General features: G+C 32.6%; 1 protein-coding gene across 2 annotated transcripts; it reads right to left on the bottom strand.

Annotated features, from left to right (window-relative positions):
* Positions 1–54: 54 nt before the first annotated feature.
* Positions 55–22,721, bottom strand: LOC105258535. Of its 2 annotated transcripts, XM_011269835.3 has the most exons (6): positions 22,568–22,721; positions 20,266–20,376; positions 16,303–16,404; positions 12,496–12,705; positions 6,764–6,913; positions 55–1,383 (listed from the first exon to the last, which is right to left on the bottom strand). In XM_011269835.3, exons 2-6 carry the CDS (start codon positions 20,353–20,355, stop codon positions 1,318–1,320), a joined length of 618 nt encoding a protein of 205 aa, XP_011268137.2. In that variant the 5' UTR covers positions 20,356–20,376; positions 22,568–22,721; the 3' UTR covers positions 55–1,317. The 2 variants fall into 2 exon arrangements, with proteins under 2 accessions (XP_011268137.2, XP_011268138.2); XM_011269836.3 differs by lacking the exons at positions 55–1,383; positions 6,764–6,913 and adding an exon at positions 14,313–14,723 and having other exon boundaries at positions 12,518–12,705.
* Between the last annotated feature and the right edge of the window lie 3,398 nt (positions 22,722–26,119).

Below are 26,119 nucleotides of genomic sequence, written 5' to 3'. Positions count from 1 at the left end.
ACGCTCGGTTCAAGGACGAGAAACACCGCGTTTCATGTGCTGACGACATTACACGTTTAGTTTGAGAAGAATTGTCAAATTACAATTCTTATTGAATTTGTCCGGAGCGGAAAAATCCAAAAAGAGAAGTAATTTGTTTCAACGATTTGTTGCAATGACAGGCTTTTGCAAATTACACCAAATTGAAATACTGGAGAGATAATTTTGATTTCATTATTAATACTGCTTAGCAAACTTAATTATTAACTGAATTTCACAAATTTTACGTCACAGCAATTATAGAGAAAGAGAGAAATAGATATATAAGAGATAACAAGAAAGCAGAATGTTAAAGATACAAATAGATAGAAACAACATTATGCCTGGCACTTCCATCCCGGGGTAATATACTATGTACAAGTTTGCGATATCTCGTTTATTCTTGTGCTCGATAACGATCGATCGAAAAATCGTATCGTTCGCGCAATAATAATCGAAGGGCATATATATTTAACAATGTATTCTTCGATCTTGCAAATAGCACACGTCTTATCCCTGTTACGATCAAAACAGATCGTAAGGCACTGTACATAGTATTTTCTACAGAAAAAAATTTATTTGTTTTTATTTCTTACTTTATAAGCGCGAATTGCGATTTTTAAGTCGAGGGATGGCTCGTAGAGAAAGTGCGCTCGGAGAAATTCGTTACCCGTAGTCGTCGGTGCATGAATCATCTCGTTCGAACTGTCAACGGCGAGCGTGTCGTATCACAAATTCGAAACGATTTCACAGTTTCAAGTTTCAACATCTCTCTCGATGTGTTTCCATCGTAGCACGGTAGCGCGAGGCATCCCGACTTTAATGATTAAATTTCGATCGTCTTAAAACGACGACCATCTACGGAAATTTCTCTATCGTTTTAATAATCGACTACAGAGAAGAAGTAAATAGAAAAAAAGGCAAGAGAAGAGATAGAGGCTTAAAAAGAAGAAAAGAAAAAGAAGAAAAAAGGAATAGATGAAAAGAGGAAAAAGATCGCATAGAGAGCCGAGTGAACGAAGTCGGACGATGTTGAATTAACATCGCGTTTAGAGAAGAATACGTTTAGGGACGAAGTATGTCTTCTTTGTGTTTTCACAAAGAGCTCGACGGCCATTGACGAAGGAAGTGAATTCAGGATCCCGGGAACAAGGGGGTAACACCGTGAGATCGGTCATGTTGCCAACGTCGTACCCGTGTTCCTTTCTGGCAGAGGCGGTTCGGCGTTGATATCCATCGGTACCAAGGCCGGCGAGGCCCCTTCCTGTGCTTCCTCATCTCGATCCTCGAATAAGATGCTTAAATTAACCAGGTGATGAGTTTCGCCTTGTAGTTAACAAACTTTTCGCTTAGTGCCGCCGCCCTCTGCAAATTAAAATTGGAAATTGGTTTTTATTCGGGTATTTTTGGATAAATAATAATTAATAATATTTTTAAATAAATAATAATTAAATATTGTTCAGCTTTCTCACAAAGTCTGATTTCTAACAATTATATTATTTATACAAATTATATTTTTCTTATATTATAAAAATTGCGGAAAATCAATTAAAAAACTTGAGGAAAAGGCTTATTACTGCAAATCTCAATGTGTTAATATGACTCATTTCATTTGTGTAATTTTCAGAAAACACGTTTATCCATGTTATTTAAATACTAGACAACGCAAAGCGCGCGATTCGCGCGCGCCATTTATTCCCTTTCATTATATATTTCTCACTGTCACACAAGCTGTCAAAATTTGTAATAATCGCAAATGCCAGCTGCTCATAACATGAATTGAGCACAATAAAAGAAGCAATCGGCATCGCGGAAAAGAGGCAACAATATTTCAAGACTTTCGAGAATCGATTTAACATTTTTTAGAAAGGGACATATAATTATGTAATGTATTAATTTTATACGATTCTTACGTGTTATAATGAGAATATGTATGGAAACGTATAAAAAAATAACACACTTCTTTATTCAACGTTTGGGACGTGTTATAAAGAGGTGTTTGTTCTTGATTTACACATCTCAGCAGCTTAACACATTTGCAAAATCAGTAATCGCTAGTTGTTTATTTACCGCTATGGTGCTCTATTTTTCTCTCTACTTAAGTTTTAGTTTTAAAAATTATATAAAGCTTGCAGAAGACGACAGATAAAATTAAAAATATCACTTTGATTTAATTTCTGATATAATCTCAATAGAGGAATTTCAGATATTAAATCAAACTTATAAGTCGGACATGTCCGGCGAATAAACGAAAAATAAAATAAAATGTACATTTATGTTAGTTTACATTTAAAATATACATTTTAAATATATTAAATTAATGCATTTAAATATGATTAATTAACACGTTTTAATGTATTAAATTAAAATATATCAAGTGTATATAAGTTATGCAGCAGGAAACGTATGAAAAGAGCTTCAGCTAATTTACACATTTATACGTGTAAATATAACATATTAAGATTTGCAGTATACAGACGTGTGTGCTACGCATTTCGCGCAAATAAGGCAAAATTCTTTGCTATTTCTGTTTGCATTTAATTGCGTAAAATTATAAATGCGTAGAAGAGCTTAATTCGAATCAAGGAGTTTCACACATTATACGCGTAAACACTTTCGAAGCATACGCTTCCCGATAATAAAACTCCTCGCACGTTCGCGCGAGTAATGTGTCGCGAATTGCGCATAATAATGTTATGTATTACGGGCGCAACGCGTGCACAAAAAATTGCAACAGTCAGCAAAAAAAAATGTGTGTTCCAGGATTTCTCTCCGCGAGATTCTTCCTTTTTCCTTGCACCTTTACTCAATAGCTTCCTGTTCGTTGTAACAGTTAATCGATCGCCGCAAAGTCCTAATTTACATTACTCTATATGATTTCTCGAAAGTATAATACAAATTGTAGTTATATACAAAGCTATGATTTCATTCCTGTAAATCTAACAACGCGAAACCAGTATTTGCACTATTTCAAGATTCGCAACATCATATATCTTTAAGCATTGCGCAGTTATTACTTAACAATTATATTCTTTTATCTTATTATGTTATTTTTTTATATCTTATTATCAATATTGACCAAATTTGATACAATTTTAATTTTCTTTTATTTTTATACATATTGAAATTTTTATATAATATCTTATGTAGAAACTAGTTGTTTCATTATTCAATTTTAGAGAAAGCCAAGGATAATGTAACTGCGATCTTTGTATAAGTTCGATCAGAAAATTTCATGATAAATAATTCATTCAATCCAATCTCTCGTCAAATAGATGAGCATGAAGAATAAGTGTTTGTTTTATAATAATATTAACAAGAATACCAATTCTCTCTCTTTCTCTCTCTCTCTCTCTCTGTCTTTTTCTCTTTCTCTCTTTTATTATGGTTTCTTTTTTTAGCACAGGTTATTAAAATCTTCCGTGAATTAATTGCGCACTCTTTCGTTAAGTAGTTTCACTTTCGCTAAAAACAAACAAAGAGTTTTCAAACCAAAATAGTGTATTAATTAGCATATAATTTATTATAATTTATTATAATTTATTATAATTTCTTTTTAATATTTATAATAATTGTTTTGAATAGAACATTCATGTAAATATAAAAAATAATCAGGTTGATTTTTTATATCAATAATTTTATTTTTATTAGTAAATCTGCTTGTATCATTTCTTTGCATTTTCTATTATTAATCTTTTATTAAAAATTGTGATTATTTATTATATCAAATGATTCTAAAATATTTAAATCAATTAATTTAATATTAATTTAATATTAATTTAAATAGTTAAGTATTTATATATATATATATATATATATATATATATATATATATATAAAAGTAACTTCCACTAACATCGCGATTACATCAGCTAGATTTAAAATGGATTATTTTCCATAGCAATTCCGACTGTTACGAGTATAAAAATCATTGATTTAAAAAATTATAGTTGATTACATGATAGAATAAAGAAAGAATTGTTACGCATACGATCTAAACTAGTTCAGTTCCGACTTTCATATTCTAATTATATTCAAGATTATTGCGATCTTTATTTTATCAACTATTTTATCATTATTTTATCAACTTTATTTTATCAACTATTGAATTATAGTGGATCAAGTAAGTAAATTGCGTAAGACGATTGCGCTCTAAATCCTTCGATTGCAATACGATATAGATCAAAGATTAGAAGGTCAATTATTCTATTATAGAACTACCATTTACATCGAGTAGAAGATTATTTACTGTATCCAAAGGTTGAGACTCGTTTGGACAGTGCGAAATGAATGATCTTCTATAAAATGTCCAGTCGACTGTAGTCCGCTTATTTCATGCTCTACGAGCTCAAAAATGGTTAAGTCACAAAGTGAAAGTAATCCATTTGGCAACGTATGAAAGTTACCGCGAATATAATATAAATGTCAATCTATTTTTATCTTCTTCCTCTATAATATTCGCCGTGGGAAAGATCGATTTAGTAACTTGAATAACATTCATTTGCAATTTATATTAAATCAATTAAACTATATGGAACTTTCCATATTATTAAAATCGAATAAATTTAATTTCAATACATATTAATTTATCCTTGAAATGGCAGTTTCTAACTTGATCACTCGACATAAAATATCAGAAAAAGTAAAGAAAGTCATCTGTTTTTGTAAAATTCTGTTATAAAACTAATTCAAAACAAAAAGGCTCTGATAATTAAAAATCAAACATACATAAGAGGCAATTTTATTAAAACTTATGAGATTTATTGATAAATTAAACAAGGTCATTCTGTCGCACACAAAGCGACATAATGTAACACGGACGCTATTTTCAACAAGGCAGTAGCCATAGGCCTGTTGTCGCCTTCGGGCAATCTCGCGTGCCAGAAGCGGCTTCTTGCATAAGTTGCAGCTGGTAAATGGACGCGCTATTTCATAGAGAAAGTCGCGTATATTTTTGCTTTCCATCGATTCCGGCGGCGCGTTTGCGTAATTGCCGGATTTGCATCTGAAAGAACGCGACGCGATGCGTGGCTTGCTCGAATTTTGACGAATACGTGATTCCATGAAAATATAATTTCTCGATTACCGTTCTACCAAAGAAATTTTAATCAGCAATTGCAGAATCTTAATGCGGCTTCATGCCACGCAATTTTATAATACGGTATTATGCTATATATATATAAGCACTGCGATTATTACGAAGGACTAATAAATACACAAATCTTTTTAATGCCCAAATTAATGCTAATTTTAGAAACTCTGTGAAATTCTATTATCATGCGATCTATTTGTTATCATGTGCGTAATATCGTAGAGAATGTACCATTTTTTTGTAATAATTTATAATTTTTTTATAAGAATCGATTTTTAATTCGATTAACTAGAATATTCTTATATAAGAAATATCTTGTTCTTATGTGACTATTCATGTATAAATTTAAATTTTTATATAAATCATTTCTATATTAAAATAATCACTTGTTAATAATTATGTTATTAAAAAATTATGTTATTACTTAATATAAGCTGCTTTATAAATATATATTTTCTTTTTATTGAAAGACGAATGCAATTTTATCTTTGTTGCGCGTTTTGTGTCTCTTTAATTAATTTTGTAATTTTATATAAGAAACGATCTCTTATAACACGAATTTCACTTATAAATCTGTTAAAAGAAAGAATTGCGAATAACAATTATCGCGTGTCGACAAACGCAGTCATTTGCGACGACAGATTGGATTAGCCTATTATGGAATCGCGATCACAAATGTGTGTGACATTAATTGTTTATGTTTTTGTTTAAACTTTTCCATTAAATTCCTTATTGAATTTATAGTGCAAAAGATTTCATAAATTCCACAATAAATCATAAATGTCCAATTAGAAAGATATCTTTCCTCGTTTTAACGATGTTGAAATAACTTCGCTCGTAGTTTCTCTTCTTTCTCTCTCAGATAATAAAATACAAATATGGCATAATTAATACAGACCAGATACAGAAGTGCAATTATACGCATATTTTTGCATGATTATGCGCAAATCGGAATTAAAATCTCTCTAACAGTTCTCAACAGTTTTTAATTACCTTATTAAGGTTCTTACAATACAATACATGTACTATTTATTTACAATTGTCTAACGCGATTACATGTCAGTTCGACATCTATTAATCAATCTCTGATGTAGTTGTTCAATATTCATCATAGTTATGATTTGCTTTCGAATGAACCTCGCGTCATTAAAATCTCGAAATCTAATCGACGTTTGGTATAAACAGTAAAATGCTGCTATATTGCCTTGTACTTGTACATAAAGCGAAAAATGGCTTGGATATTTTTCAAAACTAATCATTAAATACTCATATCACAACATTGTTAACACTAGATGTGAAGTAACAGGTACAATTATCAATCAATTATTTTTATAAGAATTGGTTGTGTGATACATTCTTCTCAAAAAGAGTGTGATTGTGAAATTTCTAAATAGTATTAAACTATTTATATGATTATCGTTTAAAAATATAATTTATTTTTTTTTAGTCAGGACATTTTATATTTATAGAAAATTTCTATAATTAAATCCTTTATAAAATATAATGTTAAGCAAAATATAATATTAAGCAAACTTGATTAATATTTTAAAGTAACAAAATTTACGAGTGTCTAGATCTTTTATTATAAATTAATAAATGGAAAAATTAAAGAAAATGATAGATAGTGAAAGTTCTGAGATATCGTTTACTCACTAGTACAAGATCCGCTATTATGTCCGCAATTCCTCGATTACCGATGAGAAGCAGTCTGGTGACAGGACCGGGTATAGCCGGCGTACTATCCGTTGGTCCTATTATAGGCTTCTGTTCACCCCCGAAGTTACTTCCGCTGCTGGCCACCGTCTGGAAAGATTATAGAGATCCGTATTAGTCGGCAGGTAACGAGCAGAGAAGGATCTCGCCGTGTCTGGGATTTTCCCGCGTTCGGGGATGCATTACCGGACAACGCGGCGAAAGTGAGTACAAATATACAGGGATTAATTTACAATTACTATTGTTTTGTTTGTTTTGGGGAATATAATTGCGGTGTGTTGCAGCTCCACGTCCAATTCCAGCGCTCCCGACACTACGGTGCTCTCACATCCTACTTGCGGCTACGATCCATCGATCTTGCTGCTACGATCCTTACGTGCGCTCCTTCGGCTCGTAATATTCGAGACTTGTCTGCAGGGTATCCATATGTGTTCTTTATTCTTGAACGCGGATAGCGGTCAATTAATTGATTATTCGATTAACATTTAGTTAAGGATCCTTATATGGATTTATTGATTATTCGATTAACATTTAGTTAAGGATCCTTATATGGACACCCTGCGTTGTGCACCATAAAAAGGTGAAATCGCCAATACCCAATAGTGATAACAAAATAAACCATACACCACAACGAAATCAATGATACGCTTCGTATACTAGCGATTCGCAACGCAACGTTACAGGAATAATATTTCGTGTTCACGCGAATTCTCTAGTTACAAGCGTTTTCAAAAGTTTACTCGTAAACTAATTATCAAAATTTAATTATTACGAGATACAAATTTGGCAGACAAACCGGTACCAGATTTGCCGGAGGAGATCTTATGTTTGATAAAAATTCAATCAGTCTCTTCACATACAAAATTTACGAATTATCTTATTATTATCATTTTTGTAACCGATTCGTCTGCCAGTTAATCTCTATGCATTTATAATATATGTATTTCGTGTACAAATATATGAGATGAAACAAAATACAACTATCCACTAAATATACGGTGCAATGGACGAGTACGAAGATTACAACAACGAGAGAATCGGCATCGATCAATGACTATTCGCCAGATTTCAAGTGACTCGGCCTGTCCATTAGCCGGTCAGTACGCCATATAAAAAAGTCTTTAAGTCGGTGGTTGTCAGCGTTGCGTCGGGACCGTTGGCCGGGTGGAACAAGATAGGATTTGTGGAACAAGAGATGATTGAACAAAAAAATTTGACAAATTTCCCAAAATTAAAGAAGAAAAAAATTAAGTGTATAATTAGGTGTATGTGACTAGAGATTTAAAGGAATTATTAATTATACAGGCCTGCGAGAGTCAGTTATAAAAAGCAGAGGTGAATCTGGTAGTTTTTTTTGACGCTGAAAACGAATCTGACCGCAGAATTTTCACAGCACGTCAGGTTTTCGAGTAATTTGTGATTAAATAGTTCAAAAATAGCTATTTTGGCAAATTTCATGAATTTATTATAGAAAAACTTATAATTTTTTGAAATATTTCTACCAATGGCAATATAATATTAAAGAAAATTTATGTGGCAAATTTATATGGCAGAGTCATATCAAATTCGCCATCTTAAAATTTGAAAAGGTTTATACATCTAATGTGTACATATGTCAAATTCAGTTGTCAAAAAAATCCTATAGAAATATATCTAACACATTTTGATGAATTTTTGAAAATTTTATATCTTTTTATTGTGGTTCTGTCCGCCATATTAGATGCTACTTTTAATTTAAAAAAGTGATAGGTTGCATTAAAAAATGTATGTATCCAAAGATAAAAATAAGATTAGTATTATATGATACCATTAGCAGAGATGATTCAAAAAATTAGGTTTCGTCATAATAAATTCATTAAATTGATCGAAATAGCCATTTTTGGACTATTTAAGCACATATTATTCAAAAACCTGATGTGCTGGAGAAATTCTGCCAGATTCATTTTCAGAGTCAAAAAATCTATCGGATTAATCTATCCTGCTTTTTGTAACTAATAAAACCTAAATTTCGCAGGCCTGTGTTATTAAACTTCTTAATTGCTAAATCTTTGAGTGCAAGATACTTTATAACAAGACTAAAGAGTATCAAAAAATTAAAAGTATCAATTCAACATGTTCGTTTTAATTAACTAATTGTACTATAACTCAATATTTGCATTTAAGAATTTCTAAATTAAGACATAATTATGGGTTAAGGATGCGCAATTTATACAAATTACATGCCAAGACCTCCTTGCAACGTTAGATGTATAAAAGTGCGTAAATACGAAAGAAGACATAGCGGATAAGAAAGACAGTTTTTTTCACATAGAAGAAATGGCAGATTAGATTAATTACTATCACGTATTATTTTTAGACGTATACATATATATATATATATATATATATATATATATATATATTTATTTATTTATACATACACATATACATATATATATATATATACACATATATACATATATATATATATACATATTATATATACATATATAATAAAATATTAGAGATCTTGATATGCATTTCATGCGCAGCAAGATAGGCAAGATTCAAACAGGGTAGAGTCTTTATATGAAGGAGGAAAACACGGTAAGAGGGAAAAAAAGAAAAAAGATGCTAGATAGGAAAAGATTGTCGGTATAATTTGTTCAGAATAAGTCGTCAAGAAGGATTAAGTCACCAGTGGAAAATAAGCGGAAGATATAAAAGAATGTCTCTTCTCTTTCTCTCTCTCTCTCTCAGACTGCGAGAGTCAAGGATAATCGTGATGAACATGCATGAAAAAGTGTGACATGCGTAAGTACAATATTATTCAATACTAATTATATTTTGCAATCGAAAAAAAAAATTATATGAAAAAATAGTTGAGACTGTAAATAATAGAACAATCAAGAAAGGATGTGGTTGCAGGCTACAGATGAAGAGTGCAATTGTGTGTGCTACTTTTGCATGTGGAATATTGCAGATATATCACGTAAAACATATCAATAGAAGAAAAGAAGAGAAAAATTATTGATAAAAATAACGGCTGATCTCTAGAAAAGTGCGACCATCGTAAATCGTTAAATAATCAATGGAATAATATTTCCAGTTTTTCATGCAATTGAAAAACAAACATGCTGACGACTATTACGAAAGTATTTATGAAACAAGTAGTATATATATATATATATATATATATATATATATATATATATATGAGGTGAAAGACGAAAGACGTAACAGGCATGTACAAAGTGCGTATATAGATAAAATGAGATAGAGATACACCGAAAGAAGAAAGAAAGTAAGTTACTGAGCGGACCCGATAAAATCGATTGGCGCTATACACGTGCAGTACCAACCGTCGACGCGGTTCACACTCAACAACAAACCGAAGGAGAGCCTCGAGACACAATCGAGACACTCCCCAAAAGTATGTTGTCCCACTCGTCCCTTTATCGGGCCCGGCTCGATCGGAGAGAAGCGCAGTCGCCGTGTCTCTGTTGGCGGAGACTGTTGGCTTTAGGCGGTGTGTCGGATTTGGCGTACCAGTGGTGGAATGCCGGCTCCTGGGGCGGCTGTCGAGGGTGCGCCGGACGTCGGGGTGCTGTTGGAAGCAGCGGGGGCGGCCTGCTGGGGCGCCGGGCCCACGTTACGCGAGGCGCTTAGCCCGAGCCCGAGGCTCTGTGTACCGGCGACAACACGGTACACCGTGCCCGCCGCTCTTGCCGCCCCGTCGGCCGCTTGCTAAACGAGAACAGAGACGAGAACTTTCGTTTACTTGGCTCTCTTGCCCTTGCCCGTTGCTGGAAGAATCGCGCGTTTTCTTTTCTCTCTTTCATTCCGCCCGCGATTTCGCGAAAGATCGCTATCGGCGCTCTCTTCGCGGTCTGCGTGCGTCCTGGAACTCCTGCTATGTGGCTGGAAAGTGGTTCGTTAAGAGCTCCGAAGGATTGCAACGTAACAGTGGGGATCTCGAAGAGGGAGGCTAGAAATCGCCTCGATCGTCGACGTTTTCATGTATAATTTCCTCGTGAAAAATGGAGAAGAATTATTCGCTTAGCCATTATCCTGTCAGAAAAACCTGTTTGATATCGAGCGAGTGTCGATATGTTATTGCTGCCAATAGGTTTTCTTCATGTACATACGTTGTATGGTTAAATGCTGCTCGCTATTGGCCGAAGCTATGATAAAGGCGACGTCATTGCAAATTTGACTACCAAATATATGTTTAGAAAGTCTGAATCGAAAGTGTTATTTTTCACTTGCTAATATTATTTCTGATTTTATTAATCCCATCATCCTATATCAAGTTTCTCCTATTTTGTGAACATAAATATTAATTTTATTTTATGTAATCGTGAAAACTATCTTTCGCTATATCATTAATTCCATGTGAAATTTGGCAGAGCGTCAGTTTGTGATGCAATAAAAATGTAATTTGCTTCTGGCATAATTTCGAGAGTTACTTATTAACAGCAGGTGAATACCTGTGCAGCAAAAACAAATAGAGTACCGATTACGTAGACAAGTTTCTCGTTTTCTCAATCTTGCGGACAGTGAAGGGTCGTGTCGCGATCGATCGGTCTCTGAAATCGCCTCGAGTCGTATCGCTCGTAATCGCGTCTTTTTTGCCAGGAATAACGGCAGGACAAACGGTTGTTGGAAACGGTAACTCGATTTTCGCATGATTGCTAACTGCCATGCCGGCGAAAAATCCATTCTATCGAGATAGATTTTGCAAACGAAAAATCGGTTATTAAATCGTATAACATCGTGTCACCCGTTATAGCTTCGATTTATCTTGAGAGAAATGTATGTAATGTGAATTAATAATTTCGCATATATTTATATTGCGTACACATATGGCCAAAAATTAAATCTTTTGGATTTCTGAAACATTAATAAATAATATTATTAATATAATACGAATTTTTTATACCTATATTGTATTTATTTAATTTTTTGCCAACATATATATTTATTAAAAGGCTACGCGATTATATTTTTTCAATTTTCAAGCAATAATAATTTCGTTATCGGTAAAGACACAACCGAATTCGACTAATTATTAATTAAATAATTTTAATGTTAGGGAGAGAAATACAAGGATACTGCATTAAATTCTAAGAAAATATTTAAAAATACTTCTCTCAATCTACAGGTACAACTGACATAATTGCAATAAAAAATTGATTAAACTGTTTATTTGCAATGACGATAAAACAGCTGTTACACGTTTTTGCTTCTCTTTTTGTCTCTAATTTGCAATTTATTTAGTACTTGATGATATCCCATGTGAGATCCGCGTAGACTTTAATCAAGGACGCCAGGTGGATCGGCAAGTATCTATCTATACTTCAAGATATTCTATTGCTAAGCGATCCCGTCGCTGCCTAGGTCAAGAATCTTGAAATAATAATCAATAGCGTATGACGAAGCTAAAAGGCAATTTGATTGCCCACTTTCACTGCTGTCTGCAGTTAAACGCCCTTGCAATCGCCAGTCACCGGAATATCAAGTATGTGTCGCCACGTATTATATCGACATAACTGCGCTCGAATTCCATTATTTATATATTATATATATCTAATTTTCGATCGCTGTAAGAACAAAAAAATCCGCGTTCTCCATTTTTCACGTGACATTATTAATAAACGAGACGCCTCTGTAAACTCGATAGCGCGACTTACCCTGATAATATCGAAGAGAATGTTGCCCGATCCTCCTCCAGTAGAACCTCTCTTGTCCCTATTCTCGTCTTCAACTTCCGTCTCATTTTCAGTCAATGGCGTGAGCTCTTGTTCCTTTGGCGTTTCGTCCGCGAATTGCACTCGTACTTCGTTATTCTGCGACTCCGCTTCGGCTTCGTTCACTCGATTCTCCGATTCTGGGTTCACGTCCTGTAAAAACACATTTCCTCTGGGTGGTAAGAATCAAATAATCAAGCGGGAACGATGATGCAACATCCCGTTGACTCTGTGTTTGCCCCTCTATACGTAATTTATTTATCTTTTAATTTGCATGTACATTTTAAGCAACGTTTGTGACATAAAAATATTAATATTGATTTGTTGACGGCTCGGAATATTAATCAATGAGTCATTGTTGCTCGCTTGGTCGTGTGCCAAGAAGTGCACAAAACATCGCGATAGTAGGCCAACTGTATAACTTCAAGGTCTATGAAATGTGTTTATAGATCCGTACAATGATCCACACAGCAATATTTTATTATAAATTATTCATAGTACATGTATATATGTTTTGCCTAAATTTCACATTTCTTCGAGACTTTTTTACGCACCGGTGATAAAACGAGAGCGTATATATAATTAATATCTATCCATACTTCAAAATATATTTCATATAAATAGATCATGATGTGAGAAATTATTTGATTTTATATGTAAGAATACAAGAACAAATAACATGCGGATTATGAAGTATAACGCAAATGTTATATTTATAACATGCATAAATCAAGCAATAAAAAAGTATTATTAATCACAACTTGCACAAACTTTATCAATACAAACATGTTATTCATATTAAATCATACACATCTCTTGGATAAAGTCACACAATAGTTGATTAATAAATGATTTATCGGACAAAAGGACAAAGGTGAACATCGATTATTTGATGCTTATAAATATATCTCGAATTTTATATTTACAATTATATTCTGTAGAATATATTGTATAAGAAATGTCTTTAATAAGCAACTTGTTTCCACAGATACTTTATGCGAAACTGATTCGTCCTGCGATGGATGACATAGAAATGCTTAGAATATTAAAAATATGGAGAAAGATGATACAGCTGAAAAGACCGAGGTAATTCGAGCTGTTTGGTGAAAAAATTGTGTCGAGATGAGCTTCAAAAAGCGAAACCTATTCGCAATTGAAATGATGTCGTAAGAGAAGAAAGACACATGTGTATGAAAAATAAAATCCGGTTTTAATTGATCAGAATAAAATGACGAAGAAGCAAGAATTAGATAGACAAAAGTAGACAGTTTTTGAATGATCGAATGATCTGCAAGTAGCGTGAAATTCGAATCGTAGAGACATAGATCACAAAGAGATGAATTGAAACATCGAGAAGTGAAGGATAAGCTCGGTACAATGATATTTTCCGCATAATTGGTGGAGCCAGAAGTGATCGCAATAACAGATCTGATAGCGACAATAACAACAACGACATTATTAACCGATTAATTTGGGAATACGAGAAAAAGAGTTAGCAGTGTACGAAAATGTGCGCAGCCGCGGCAGTCCTGGTTGCGCGGTGATTTAGCGACCATTTGTGGACCATTAGATTCCTACCCTTCCCGTTCGAGATCTGAATGGTCGATCGAGTGTCCGATCGATTCGATTCTCGTTTTCCTCGAGCACCCGATGAGTAATTAATACACAAAATGAGCAACGCGCCGCAGCAGTCCTGAATGCGCGGTGAAGATTTTGCAGCTTGTGAAGATTCCTCAAGGTCATGATCTCGAAAGTTTTACCGAGCTGCTGAGCAAACGACGTCACAGCGAAGCGGTGACTTCGTTGTTTAGGGATGATAACGTTGTTGTGACGATCGACGTGGTCGTCATAGGGTTAACGTCGCCTCCGCTTTCTGTTATCGTTGAAGGAGCTGGAGAGGAGCTGGACGTTTTTATCTCTTCCTCCTTCTCATCGTCCGGAAACGTTGGGAGAGAAATCGACACTCTGGAATTCGAGTCGGTTGACTTCGTCTCGCTATCGTCTTCCTCTTCGTCATCGTCTCCGAAGGGCGAGATGCCCATTACGCTTGTGCCTGTGTTGCTTCTTTGGACATCTGGACTATTACCACCGCCAAGAACATTGCGAAGGAAGACCGGACCGAGGACGCGAATCACTTCCGCGACAATTGTGTTGACCATTGCTTCGATTCTCTAGAAAACAACAGGTCTTAGCTGGAAAGTCTCTTAGCTTGGCGATATCTCGATCCTCTTTTCAGTCAAGCTTCAAAGTATTACAGTGCTTTGTGATCCCCTTATGAGTAGTGGGGATGATATCGGTCCACAGCAATAATTGTGGATAATTTGTTTTGTCTATGAATGATATGAGCTTATATCGTTTGGTCTGCGAGGATTCTTTCGAATCGTTTCTGAGCAATCGTCCGTCTAATAATGAATGTTCATGCGAGTTATCCAGTGCTTAAAAATCGATCAATGATTTATGTTACCCTTGTTTTGATTGTATTGTATTTCTTATTATTCGGCTTCCTTTCAAAGACATTATGATTTATAGAACCAGTTTAACTCCAGTTTTACGTAACGTCCGACGTTTGGTAGAACATATTCTAAAAAGATCTTTGAACGGGTTCTATTTTCGAGAATTTTAGCGATAATTTAACACGATTGATCGGAATTATTGCGGGCAAATTTGCTGTACACACATATATATATCGTTTTGTATTACAATTATCATGTGCTTGATCAATCACTCGAATCGGAAAATTTCAGCATTCCTCTCGAGGAATGATCTTCCGGTTCGTGAGAATCGCGACTTGCAGCGGGATAATCTGACGATTCGTTATCAAATCAATTGCCATTGTCGCATGACATGCAACCGCATGTAAGAGAGACCGGCCAATATGGCCAGGAAAGTTGCTTGCTAACGAGACAAAAAAATCATACAGCGCATTATTAGATAAATTAGGAAGTTATTCATGGATAATTCAATAGCTTGCGTTACCAGAAAGAAAGAAAGCGTCGGACGTAATATAAAAGAAAGAAATTTTCCCAAGAAGTTCGATTCTTTTTCTAGGATCTCTCTAACCACCTACGAGCAATTGCTTCGTGTTACGCAATTTGTTCTTCAAACTATAAAGTCTCTTCCAACAAGATCGTGAAAAGTCTCTTGACATAATTCACGAAGTCGAATAAAATCTCTGAGAAAAGAATATGGAAAAATTCGAGAAACACACCGCAGATACTTTTAACAGCAGAAATTGACGGACGCGCGATAATTTTTTTTGCAAACACTTTGCTTCCGCTTTCGTAATGCGGAATAAACACAATGAGTAATCGAAACAAATCGATTCGTCTACATGAAGCGTATAAAGGGGCAGACTGGCTAGCGTCGTCTGTGACGATTGACTTGCAAATCGAATGCGTTACTTTCTAAATAAGAATGTGGAATTAATATTAAAATGCTGGATAGAGAGAGACGCTGGATTCATGGCACACAAAGTGGCTTCTGCAAAGTTCGACAAAATTCTAGTCAGCGAGTGTTAAAAATTCTTAATGAAAATCAGAGTCCGATGCGTTCGCTCAAGGATGTCATATTGCTCCTTGATGATATTTGTCGAGCGAGATAATCTATGATGATAATTTATGTACACAACCGCGCCTTTATATAAAAAACGATGCGCAAAAACGGCAATTTAGTCCTGGCCTTCTGCAGGATTTCTTTGATTATTCTCTGATTATTGATTTCTCGGATTATTGAGTTATCACAACTGCTCACCTGGGAGATATCTGGGAAGAGTGTTCGTAGAATGCCGATCGTCCGTTTGTTCCTCAGGGCCTCTTTGTTGTCAGTTTCGGCCATCACTAGCCGATCGAGGATCTGAAAGAAAGTTTCCTATTTGCCCTACCGTACTAATTCTTTACCGAACAGCGGCGATATTTTTCAACTCCCAGTGATCGTAGAATATCAAGCATTGTCAAAATACTCAATCGGTATATTTGTGAATATATTTTAAATGATTGATTATAAAAAATATTGAAAATTGCAATTTATCAAATTTAATAAAAACTAAACTTTTACTAAATGTGAAACTACATCTCTATTGTATGCACGTCTATTTCTCTCTTGCACAATAACTTTTAAGTGTGTAAAAGGTCTTTTAATATATATAATATTGGAGTGTATATGTCGCAAAGTGTATTGGACAACATTTGATTTACGATCATAGTGCAATCTGCGAAGGAGTTTCCATCTGTTCCCTTTTTGTTAAAATTAATCATGCATTGTGTGAACGCTGTTGTCAAAGTGGCGTTAAAGAATACGCGAAACGTATCTGCCACGAGATATCAGCAAACAAGGAAGTGTACTGCAGTGCATAATTCTCCCATTCAAGTTGAAAATAGACGGTAAAGACCGTGGAGTTTGGTGCCTTTGAAAATGTTAAGGTAATTGCGTTGTGTAACGATCTCTATGTTAGATGGTACTAGCGAAGCAAGGATCATTAACTTAGCGCCATTGTTGAACGAATTTGTCGATTACTTTACGATTTACTACCCGAAGCCGTAACATAACTGTTTTTCTTGTAAATTCTTGGAATTGTGAGATAATTACTGAGGATTAAATTAATTGCAATTTTACGCAAATTATTAATAAAGTTTATGACTCAACATTTATTAATAAATATCTCATGCAAGAAATATATTTTATAATCATTCATTAAGCATTTTTATGTAAAAATTCAAGTGTAATATTACACAAAATCGGCGAAAAGATCACGCTAATTATGAAAGATTGACATTTTTCGACTGCATCTATTTGATTGAAGGACAATCTGTCATTATATATACGAGATAATTTACTTCTTTTATGCATTCTATTTTGCATTAATTTTACATAAAATCTCAAACTGATAGAACCAATGGACGGCTATGTAAATATTGCTCAACTTGAGTATTATAGTTCACTTTCCCTCAAGGCTCGTTCACATTCATGTAGTCGATGCTGTTCCACTCGCTATTCACTTCTCAACTTTAATCAAAAAATTCCGCTCGTATTTTTATTTTCGAATGTGCTTAAAAAAAGTATAATCTGAAGTATATAATTTGACATGTAATATTTTTCAATTTACGTAATATTTATTAATTTTTTCTACAACATTTATGATTTTTCCATACAATTTAAATACCATCCATACATAGTAAATATACATCTTGCTCCCCTCAATTAAATATATTTTATTTCTATAAATCTTGATTAATTTTTTCTAAGTTTTAGATCATCTACCTATTCCCTCTGTTTGTCTGACTATATCTCTATTTATCTCTATATTCATTTAATATTCTCTATTGTCAATATTATCCACGAAATTCTTCTGCGCGCAAAATACGAATCAAGTGCAAGTTCGTACAGTGAATTTTGAATATCGCATTGCGTTGTTTCACGCGCTTATACGCGTACGCACCAACTTTCCATCGAGCACCTATCGACCGAAGAAAGTCCGGTTACTTGGCCGCTAGTGAAAGTGTCGGAGGACGAGAGCTGGACGACCCAGCTTTTTCGACAGATCGTATACTTTGAGGTTTATACCGTTTACAACAATATATGGCGTGCCTGTGCGGTTTACGGAACCGCATACGAGCGTCTGTTTACTTATCGATATGATTATATTGCTCCTTATATAGTATTATAATAAAATATATTATTGTAATAATAAAATTTAATGTAAATAAATAAATATAATATGATAAATTAATATAAATAAAAAAATTAATATAATAAACAAGTAAATTAATATAATAATAAAATATATTAATAGTTTATTATTTACTTATCAATGACATTTGGATATGTACTAGTAATCGTGAAAATTATTTTATCGTTTTACAAACGTATACACGTTTATTCTCAGACAAATATTATGTTCACGTAAAACCAGTAAAATTTGCATGAAATAGTATTCTGACATTGGAATGCGCGCGTAGCGAAAACCAGATTTAAGGCCCTCACATACGAAATTGCATAGCTGCATATGCATAACATAAGACCATATGGACCAATAAGCATCGAATATTAAGTCATTATATTGACTTACATGACATAATATTCAATGGTCATTGGTCCATATGGTCTTACGTTATGCATATGCAGCTATGCAATTTCGTATGTGATCGCCCTTATGGTTATTATTTTATAACCGCATAATTGAAACATTAAATTCTTCAACACGATGCTAATGTCCCGTATTATACGCAAAATTTGTTTTTATTTTTATACAGATTATTTTCTTTTTTCACGTCATGTCAGTATCTCCAGCTGGTGACCATTCTTTCACCGCGCACGTGCATTATGTTACACAGTCTCAAATGTTATGTAAAAAATTATGACAATTACAAATAAACTGCGGTGGATGCTACATAAATTCGAGTAGCGACTGTGAAAAAATAGGTTTTCAAGCAACAACTATAATTTCTGTGATCACATAATAACGTAAAGTAATAATCAATCGTGGCAATCGTGGCATCACCAATTTTCAAAGAATTAAAAATTACAGACTTTCAGTGAACTATTACGAATAATATTTCAAAGTTTTGCATCTATTGTTGAAGCACACATTTTCTTATACAAATTTTAATGCGCAAGATAAATTAAGTTATTAAAATTTATAAAATAACGTTTCAACATTAGAATAGGTGAAAATTTTTTATACTTAGAATTCTTATTCGAAATATTATTATTTTCTACATTTTATAATACATTTTATCATTTTTATTTTAACAACTTCATGAGCTGTTAAAATTATCTATTAAAATTTATAAAATAATAATATTTTAATTAATAATACTTTGACATTAAAACATATATTAATCGTATTTTCATGACACTTATAGATACAAACAATAAAGAAATCATAGCTCGCGATTGCCAGCACATTACTAGATGTTATATTGATAAATAAATAGATGCGGTTCCATAAATTACAATGAATGATACTGCGGTAAAATTTCAATTGTGTTTAATTTCCGTCATTTTGTTCGTGCTCAAATTTTATCGTAACAATTATTAATTGAGTGAAAAAATCGTCGACAATAAAACATCATTTTTAGTTATCGAAATCCATTAATTGATTCGGTAAAAATAATCAAAGATTTAATAGATCAAACGTGATTAAACTTTCATAATCAAAAAGGAATCGTCTCACATTTTATGATTCTTATTGTTCAATAATTAATAATTATTCTATTAATTTAGTCTTTTTTAAAATAAAAGTTTATTTCTATGTGTTAATTATATCATCAAGAAATTCTCTGCGAGGCAGAGATTTTCTAGAAATCACATTTTTTTTCCTCAATTGATATAACGGAAAGGAATGAAGATATCATCAGTGATGCTAAGATTAATGGAAGATTATTCGGTCATTAGATCGTTATGGCCATCTAACAGTGACGTGAAAGCTATTTAATAGTCATTGCATAATTTTATGCAGGAATTTATCGAAGCATTTGTATTAATAAAAGTTATTCAACAATTAAAGACGACAATTTTGCGTATATTTACGTTTGAAATTCGGTCTCGAATTTTCGGTCTCGAATTTTTTAGTTGCGTGCCACGTGTCATTCACGCATGTGATTAAGCGATAATGCAGCGAGAGAAGCGGCAGTTAATCTGGCGCATTAATCTCACGATAATCAAATGGCAATGTTAAAAGAGAAAGGCATGAAGATGCGCCTCTCACGTGCTTACCTCCGAGCGAAGTCCGTTTTGCGGAAGTGGATTCGAGCTCACGAATGCGAGGCAAAGCGCAACCGTCAGTGCCAGAATGGTATACCTCATCGTGATCGAATAGAATAAGTTCTGCGAAAAGAATTCATTACACATTACACGTACGTTGCTTATGGTTGCTAATTTCAATGAAAGTAATGCACTTGCGGCATCTCACAAATCTCTCATGATCAATTTTTCGCATTTCGTGCGATGTTATTTAGCAGATGTTTCTTATTTAGTAACTTATAATTTTTTTATGGATTTGTCTTCTATTTAAAAAAACTTCCAACGGACGAAATGCGAAAATAAACATTAGTAGAACAGACAATGCGCATCTAATAAAAGAATGAATGACTTCTCGAGCCATAATCTTGGTCCTCGTGTACTTTCCTTGAATTATATTCCTCATTTAATGCATCCCTATATATCACGCGTAAACATGTAGTCCACAAACCGTGAGACGGAAATTGCAAGGATCATGAAAAGACCGAGAGAAACGGAAGGGAGAGAGGAGCAATGACTCTCCTTTCTCAGGCATGGATCTGTTCGCTATCACTTTCGACGGAATGAAAGTGGAGAATGTTGTTGGCGTCTGTCAGACACGAGAGGAAACGCACGCTTCGTAATTAAACGCGATTTTAGTAAAATTTGTTTTAATCAAAATTATCGATTCAATCAAGAATTATCGATCAATTTTTCTTTACCAAAGAGAAACTTGAAACTTTGCTCGCTTCGAAAATTAGGGTTAATCATTGCTTGTGTAACATAAACTTTAAAACATATAATAAGAATTATAATAAAAAACCTATTTATGAAATATATATATATATATATATATATTGTTAAAAAAAAGAAGACGATAAATATATTTAATTATACTTAAATGGCTTATAATCGCGTGAAAATAAAGTGTTATAGTTTTATTAGATGACTAAATATGAATAAAAATGAAAGAGATGTGTTTGTCAAATAAACTGTTTATTTTCATTAAGGAATGCTGTCATGTATTCCTGGAGTCTGCCAATATATGCCGTGTGCAAATACACACATATTTGACACACTAAAAATGAATCGTAAATGAATTGAGGATAGATATGTGGCATTGAGACGATGTAGATTTAGTACAAAACACTCTTCCTCGAGGATGATATTAAAATATTTTATTTTAAACGTGCTAATTAATTTAATTACTTTTTTCGTATTATTTTTTTTATTCCTATTGCGCAAAAAATTTGCATTTATACGATAAATAAATTAAAGAATAATTTAAAAAATTTTTTTACAAATTAACATATCTTAAAACTTTTTGAATATATATTGTTATATTTATGAAAAAATAATTACGCGTGTTGTATAATAAATATTTAAAGATGACAGCAATTAAATTGATGTTGAAGATGAAAGCAATTAAATTGATGTTGAAGAAAAAGTTGTTTTTTAATCTTTATATAAGTATATGTGATAAAAGGACAAGTAAATTTGCAATTCGAATAACGTAAAAATATTTTTTTCGAATAAATTTTTGTCTCCAAAAATAGTAATGATTTTATAAACGAATGATGTTATAGACGAATCAAAATCACATCATTGCGGTTATGCGAACTTATTGTTTTCAGAGAATAAGAATTACATTAAGCTGATTTTCACTTTGTCAACTTCCTATCATCGAAAATATTTCTCTCTCTTTCTTCATCTTATTTAACTTTTTATTTAGAGTTACAGAAAATTTTTAAGTTGAATTTTTTTGAATCGAATAAAAATAAAAATAAAAATTCTTACAAAATAATTAAAAAAATCTAAATATTGTAATATATATATATATATATATATATATATATATATATATATATAATGAATTTAAAGTTTCCATCGAATGACTGATTTTACGAAGATTTTGCGCGTCCAGATGGAAAGAGTTTTCTCCGGAAAAATTATAATTTTTAAGTAATTTCATTAAACATCAGACATACTTTATTACATCGAAATATTTTTTTATTAATTCCAGTCAATCATCAACAAGAAATCGTAGATTTTTATTTTGTTAATATATTATTTGCTTTTTTATATCTGAATGTACACTTAACGCTGCTAAAACGATAGAAATATCTCCAGAATTTTCTTCATTAACACTTAACAGGCAAAATCAAAATTTCCCACTTGTCACCATCTCGCCACGTGGTCGCCGCTTTCAGCAATTTTCCATGAGACACTAAGAGATGCATACACGGTGATCCGAAAAAAATGTTGATCGAGTTAGAAACGCGAAATGTGTTGAACTCACCGCGCACAGTACTATCCGTCACACGGTTTGTCGTCAAAATTGTGCGAATTGAAATTTTTGGGGAAAAAAAATTCTCGCAGGGGTCCTGAAGGAGCTCTCGGCGGCTCCTGCTCTCTTCGGGGTTTTCTGTTACTGTCTGTGTAGCGACGCTTAGTGAGCGGCTTTTATTAGAAGGAGGGGCCTGACACCACCTCCACGCTACACTTATGTCTGTGGCCTCTCGTCCTCTCCTTCTGTCATGTCGCACGAGAAATCCTGAAGAAGGGATCGCGATCACATCGATAAATTTCGGTCCAAAAGCCGAAACATGAACATTTCGGCGATAATTGTCGAAAGATGCCCTTCTCGTCCGACTAGCTTTCAAATCTACTGCTTTTCTTGTGCTGCATAACAAATTGTGGAAATTTTTCTTTTAAATGAAAATAATTCGTAACGTTTTATGAAGCTACTTCCTCTCACGCAATACTTATCTTAAAATAAAATCTCTATTAATAATATACAAGGTAATAATTAAACAATGGAATCTTTGTCATTGGATTTCTCATTTATATGCGAGTTTAAAACTTTTGTCTTATAGGAGTTCCTTTGTCTTATAGGAAATTCTGAAATATTAGCGATAAGAAATCGATAATTAATCATTAAATTATAATAAAGACTTATCAAAAATGTACATAGATGGTGTACCATAAGATGTGACATAAGATTGAAGCATGGATTAAATCTTGAGTAATCAACAGATAAATAATTACATAGAATTTTCTTTAATATCTAGAAATATTTATTTAAGATTTATTTTTGGATTCAGACTTCATACATTTAGTTGAAAAGTATAAGGCTGTCGCTGATAATTATAACAATGCTTATTGATTAACATTGCATGATTACTGTTTATCACACATTGTTTTAACCAGCATTTTTACTCACACCACAAAGCGGCAAAACTTCGCAATCTTATTCTTTTTCTGACGACATAAGCTATTAAATGTAAATTCCCATTAATTAGAATAAAACGGTGTCATTGCAAATAATCACACACCATAGATAATGAAAGCGTATGTATACAATACAGCCCTCGCTTAGGTCATGGATCACCTTAATAAGTTATTTTCTATGTAAAATCATTTAGCTGCGGTGACTTTGTCAGATGGTTTCTCCTGCTTTTTTCTTATTTTATAATTCAGGGTTGAACTACTAGCTAACAGTTTCTCGCATGACAAAAGAGTATGTCGCAACAAAAGGTGTATGAATAATAGGAAGTAGAAAGAACGTCAGCGAACTAGCGTTAACAAATTGATGTGCAGATATGTTATTGAAAGTTACAATAGACGGGCAACCGCACAAACCAAAACTTACACTTAGAGATTTTGCTTTTTATTACTTATTGGAATTTCTTTAGAAATATCATTATTTATATAATTATATCAAAGATTGCCTTGAGCTATTTGCGGAAATTTTGCATACACTTTAGTATTAATCGTTTCTTTTTTTGCGACTAAATTACTTATTTCCCGCTGACGTACGTGGCGCATGAATCGAACACATAGATAAATAATTATAGTTTCATACATTAAATAAAATGTGCAACTAAAAAAATATCCAATCTAATGTTATCTATTATTGTGAATCATCGTGAATTTTTTGATGGAATATTCTTGATAGTAGAAATACTCACAGACGCAGTTGCGTCTATCATTTTGCTCTTTATTTGCTAAATGTAAAATTTTCATTACAGTTTATTACTTAATTGTTTACCAACAAATGTCTGGAACACGAAACGCAGACTGAAATTACAGAACACGCATGCATTTACGATATGCTTCGTTTAACAACGAGGATATTTCTACTTTATATTGTTTCTGTTTGTTTTAGAAGGAGTTGCTAAATAAATCCATCCATTTGGATAATCCATACATTTGAATAATCTATATGCATTTGAATAATGCGCATTTCAATATATTTTAATGTCTTTATTTAAATAAATCTTCAATGAAATCGACAAGTTGTTTATTTGTCGAGTTGATTTTATTTTTTTTTTAATATTAAACAATAAAAGAAATATCTCAAATAAGGAGGATTGTAACTCTCGGAATTAATGAAGTATGAAAACAATAAAAGAAAGTCTAACATTTTGCATATATTCATCGCCATAAGCAAAATTATCATAATTTAGTAATCATAGTTAGATACATTAATTTTTTATGTTATTATAAAATATAAGAAAACAATATATAATATTTATAATGTTGTAAAATGTAATAATCAATTAATAAATCGAAATAAATTCTTGTGTGTAAGTGATACATAAGTTTTGCGCATGTTATCATAATAGAGATAAAAAATAAAAATTCAGTCTTGATTTTTGTATTTCTATGACTTGTTTTATATTTAAATCTGCACACACAATATTATAACTACTTTTTTTTTTACTTTGATGAAATATGAAAATATATATAAATAAAGAATATATATAATCAAAGATACGAAAATCGTATATTATTCGTAGAAAACCGTATTATTAAGTAAAAAAGAGAATCAATTATTCTTGTAATTACAATATATTATATGTTAATATTACTTGTCATTTCCTTTAAAATTAACGTCTAATTATCTTGATGTAATATCTATGTCCCGAGTGCTTTACTTAACTCAAGGTTACATCCTAAAGGTTCAAGTGTGCAACAATTATAATCAGATAACATATTTTGCGTAATGACGCAAATGTTACTCAAAGTTCTATTACAATTTCGTAACAAATCTCAAGATAAAAAACTTAATATTTCTGCGAAATAGAGAGAAGGCAAAATGTTTTAAAACTTTACACTTTCTATATTTTCAAGTTCTTATCATCCGAAGATTACGCAAAATCCTGCAAAATGATGTAAGATCAAAAATTTATTAGAAGTAAGATAAAAAAGTGTCAACGTAATAATGAATTAAATATAATTGCATTATTTTAGAAGGTAACATATGAAAAACTAAGAAATTTTCGAAGACATTATCCGACGATCAAAATTCAAATAATCATCCTTTAATCCATTGTTTAATGTCATTTAATTTTATTCTGTTGTTTAATTAAATCATATACGATAAAATCTTTAATTTTTTCTCAAATATACATACAATTACATGCCACCTTCACCTATTTAGCTCTTCAATGTACGCGTTAAGCCGCGCTTCACCAATTTTTTCTTGTTTTTGAAAGACTAAGGATTTATGTCGACGGAGTAATTTTCCCCCTTCTCGACAGTTTCCGCTCGTTTCGTGTCAGTATGTTGGAATGGCAGCAAAGACAAGTGAAGCAATTATCTTCCTTTTATGGTGAAAGAAAATGACGATCTGTCCTGGTCGACGAATATTTGACAGCACGATTGGTACATACATTAACAACAATGAGAGATATATCATCTAACATACATTTACTCGCTTACATAAAATTATCATTATCGAATATAATTTTATATTTTATATTTTAATTACTGTCAAATATTATATATATTATATATTTTCTGTATTGCTTTATTTACGTAATTCATGATTTACTATAAATCTCAT

The sequence above is a fragment of the Camponotus floridanus genome, unplaced genomic scaffold (assembly GCF_003227725.1).
Source record: "Camponotus floridanus strain SB8 unplaced genomic scaffold, Cflo_v7.5 scaffold68, whole genome shotgun sequence".
Lineage (NCBI taxonomy): Eukaryota > Metazoa > Arthropoda > Insecta > Hymenoptera > Formicidae > Camponotus > Camponotus floridanus.
The sequence above is the reverse complement of the archived record's forward strand: the minus strand, read 5'-3'. Positions and strand labels throughout refer to the sequence as shown.

Coding starts and splice junctions, on each gene's coding strand:
- LOC105258535 (XM_011269835.3), bottom strand. CDS start 20,355: ATGAGGTATACCATTCTGGCACTGACGGTTGCGCTTTGCCTCGCATTC. Junction 16,405..20,265: donor AAAACGGACTTCGCTCGGAG/GTAAGCACGTGA, acceptor ACTTTCTTTCAG/ATCCTCGATCGGCTAGTGAT. Junction 12,706..16,302: donor TCTTCCCAGATATCTCCCAG/GTGAGCAGTTGT, acceptor GTGTTTTTACAG/GACGTGAACCCAGAATCGGA.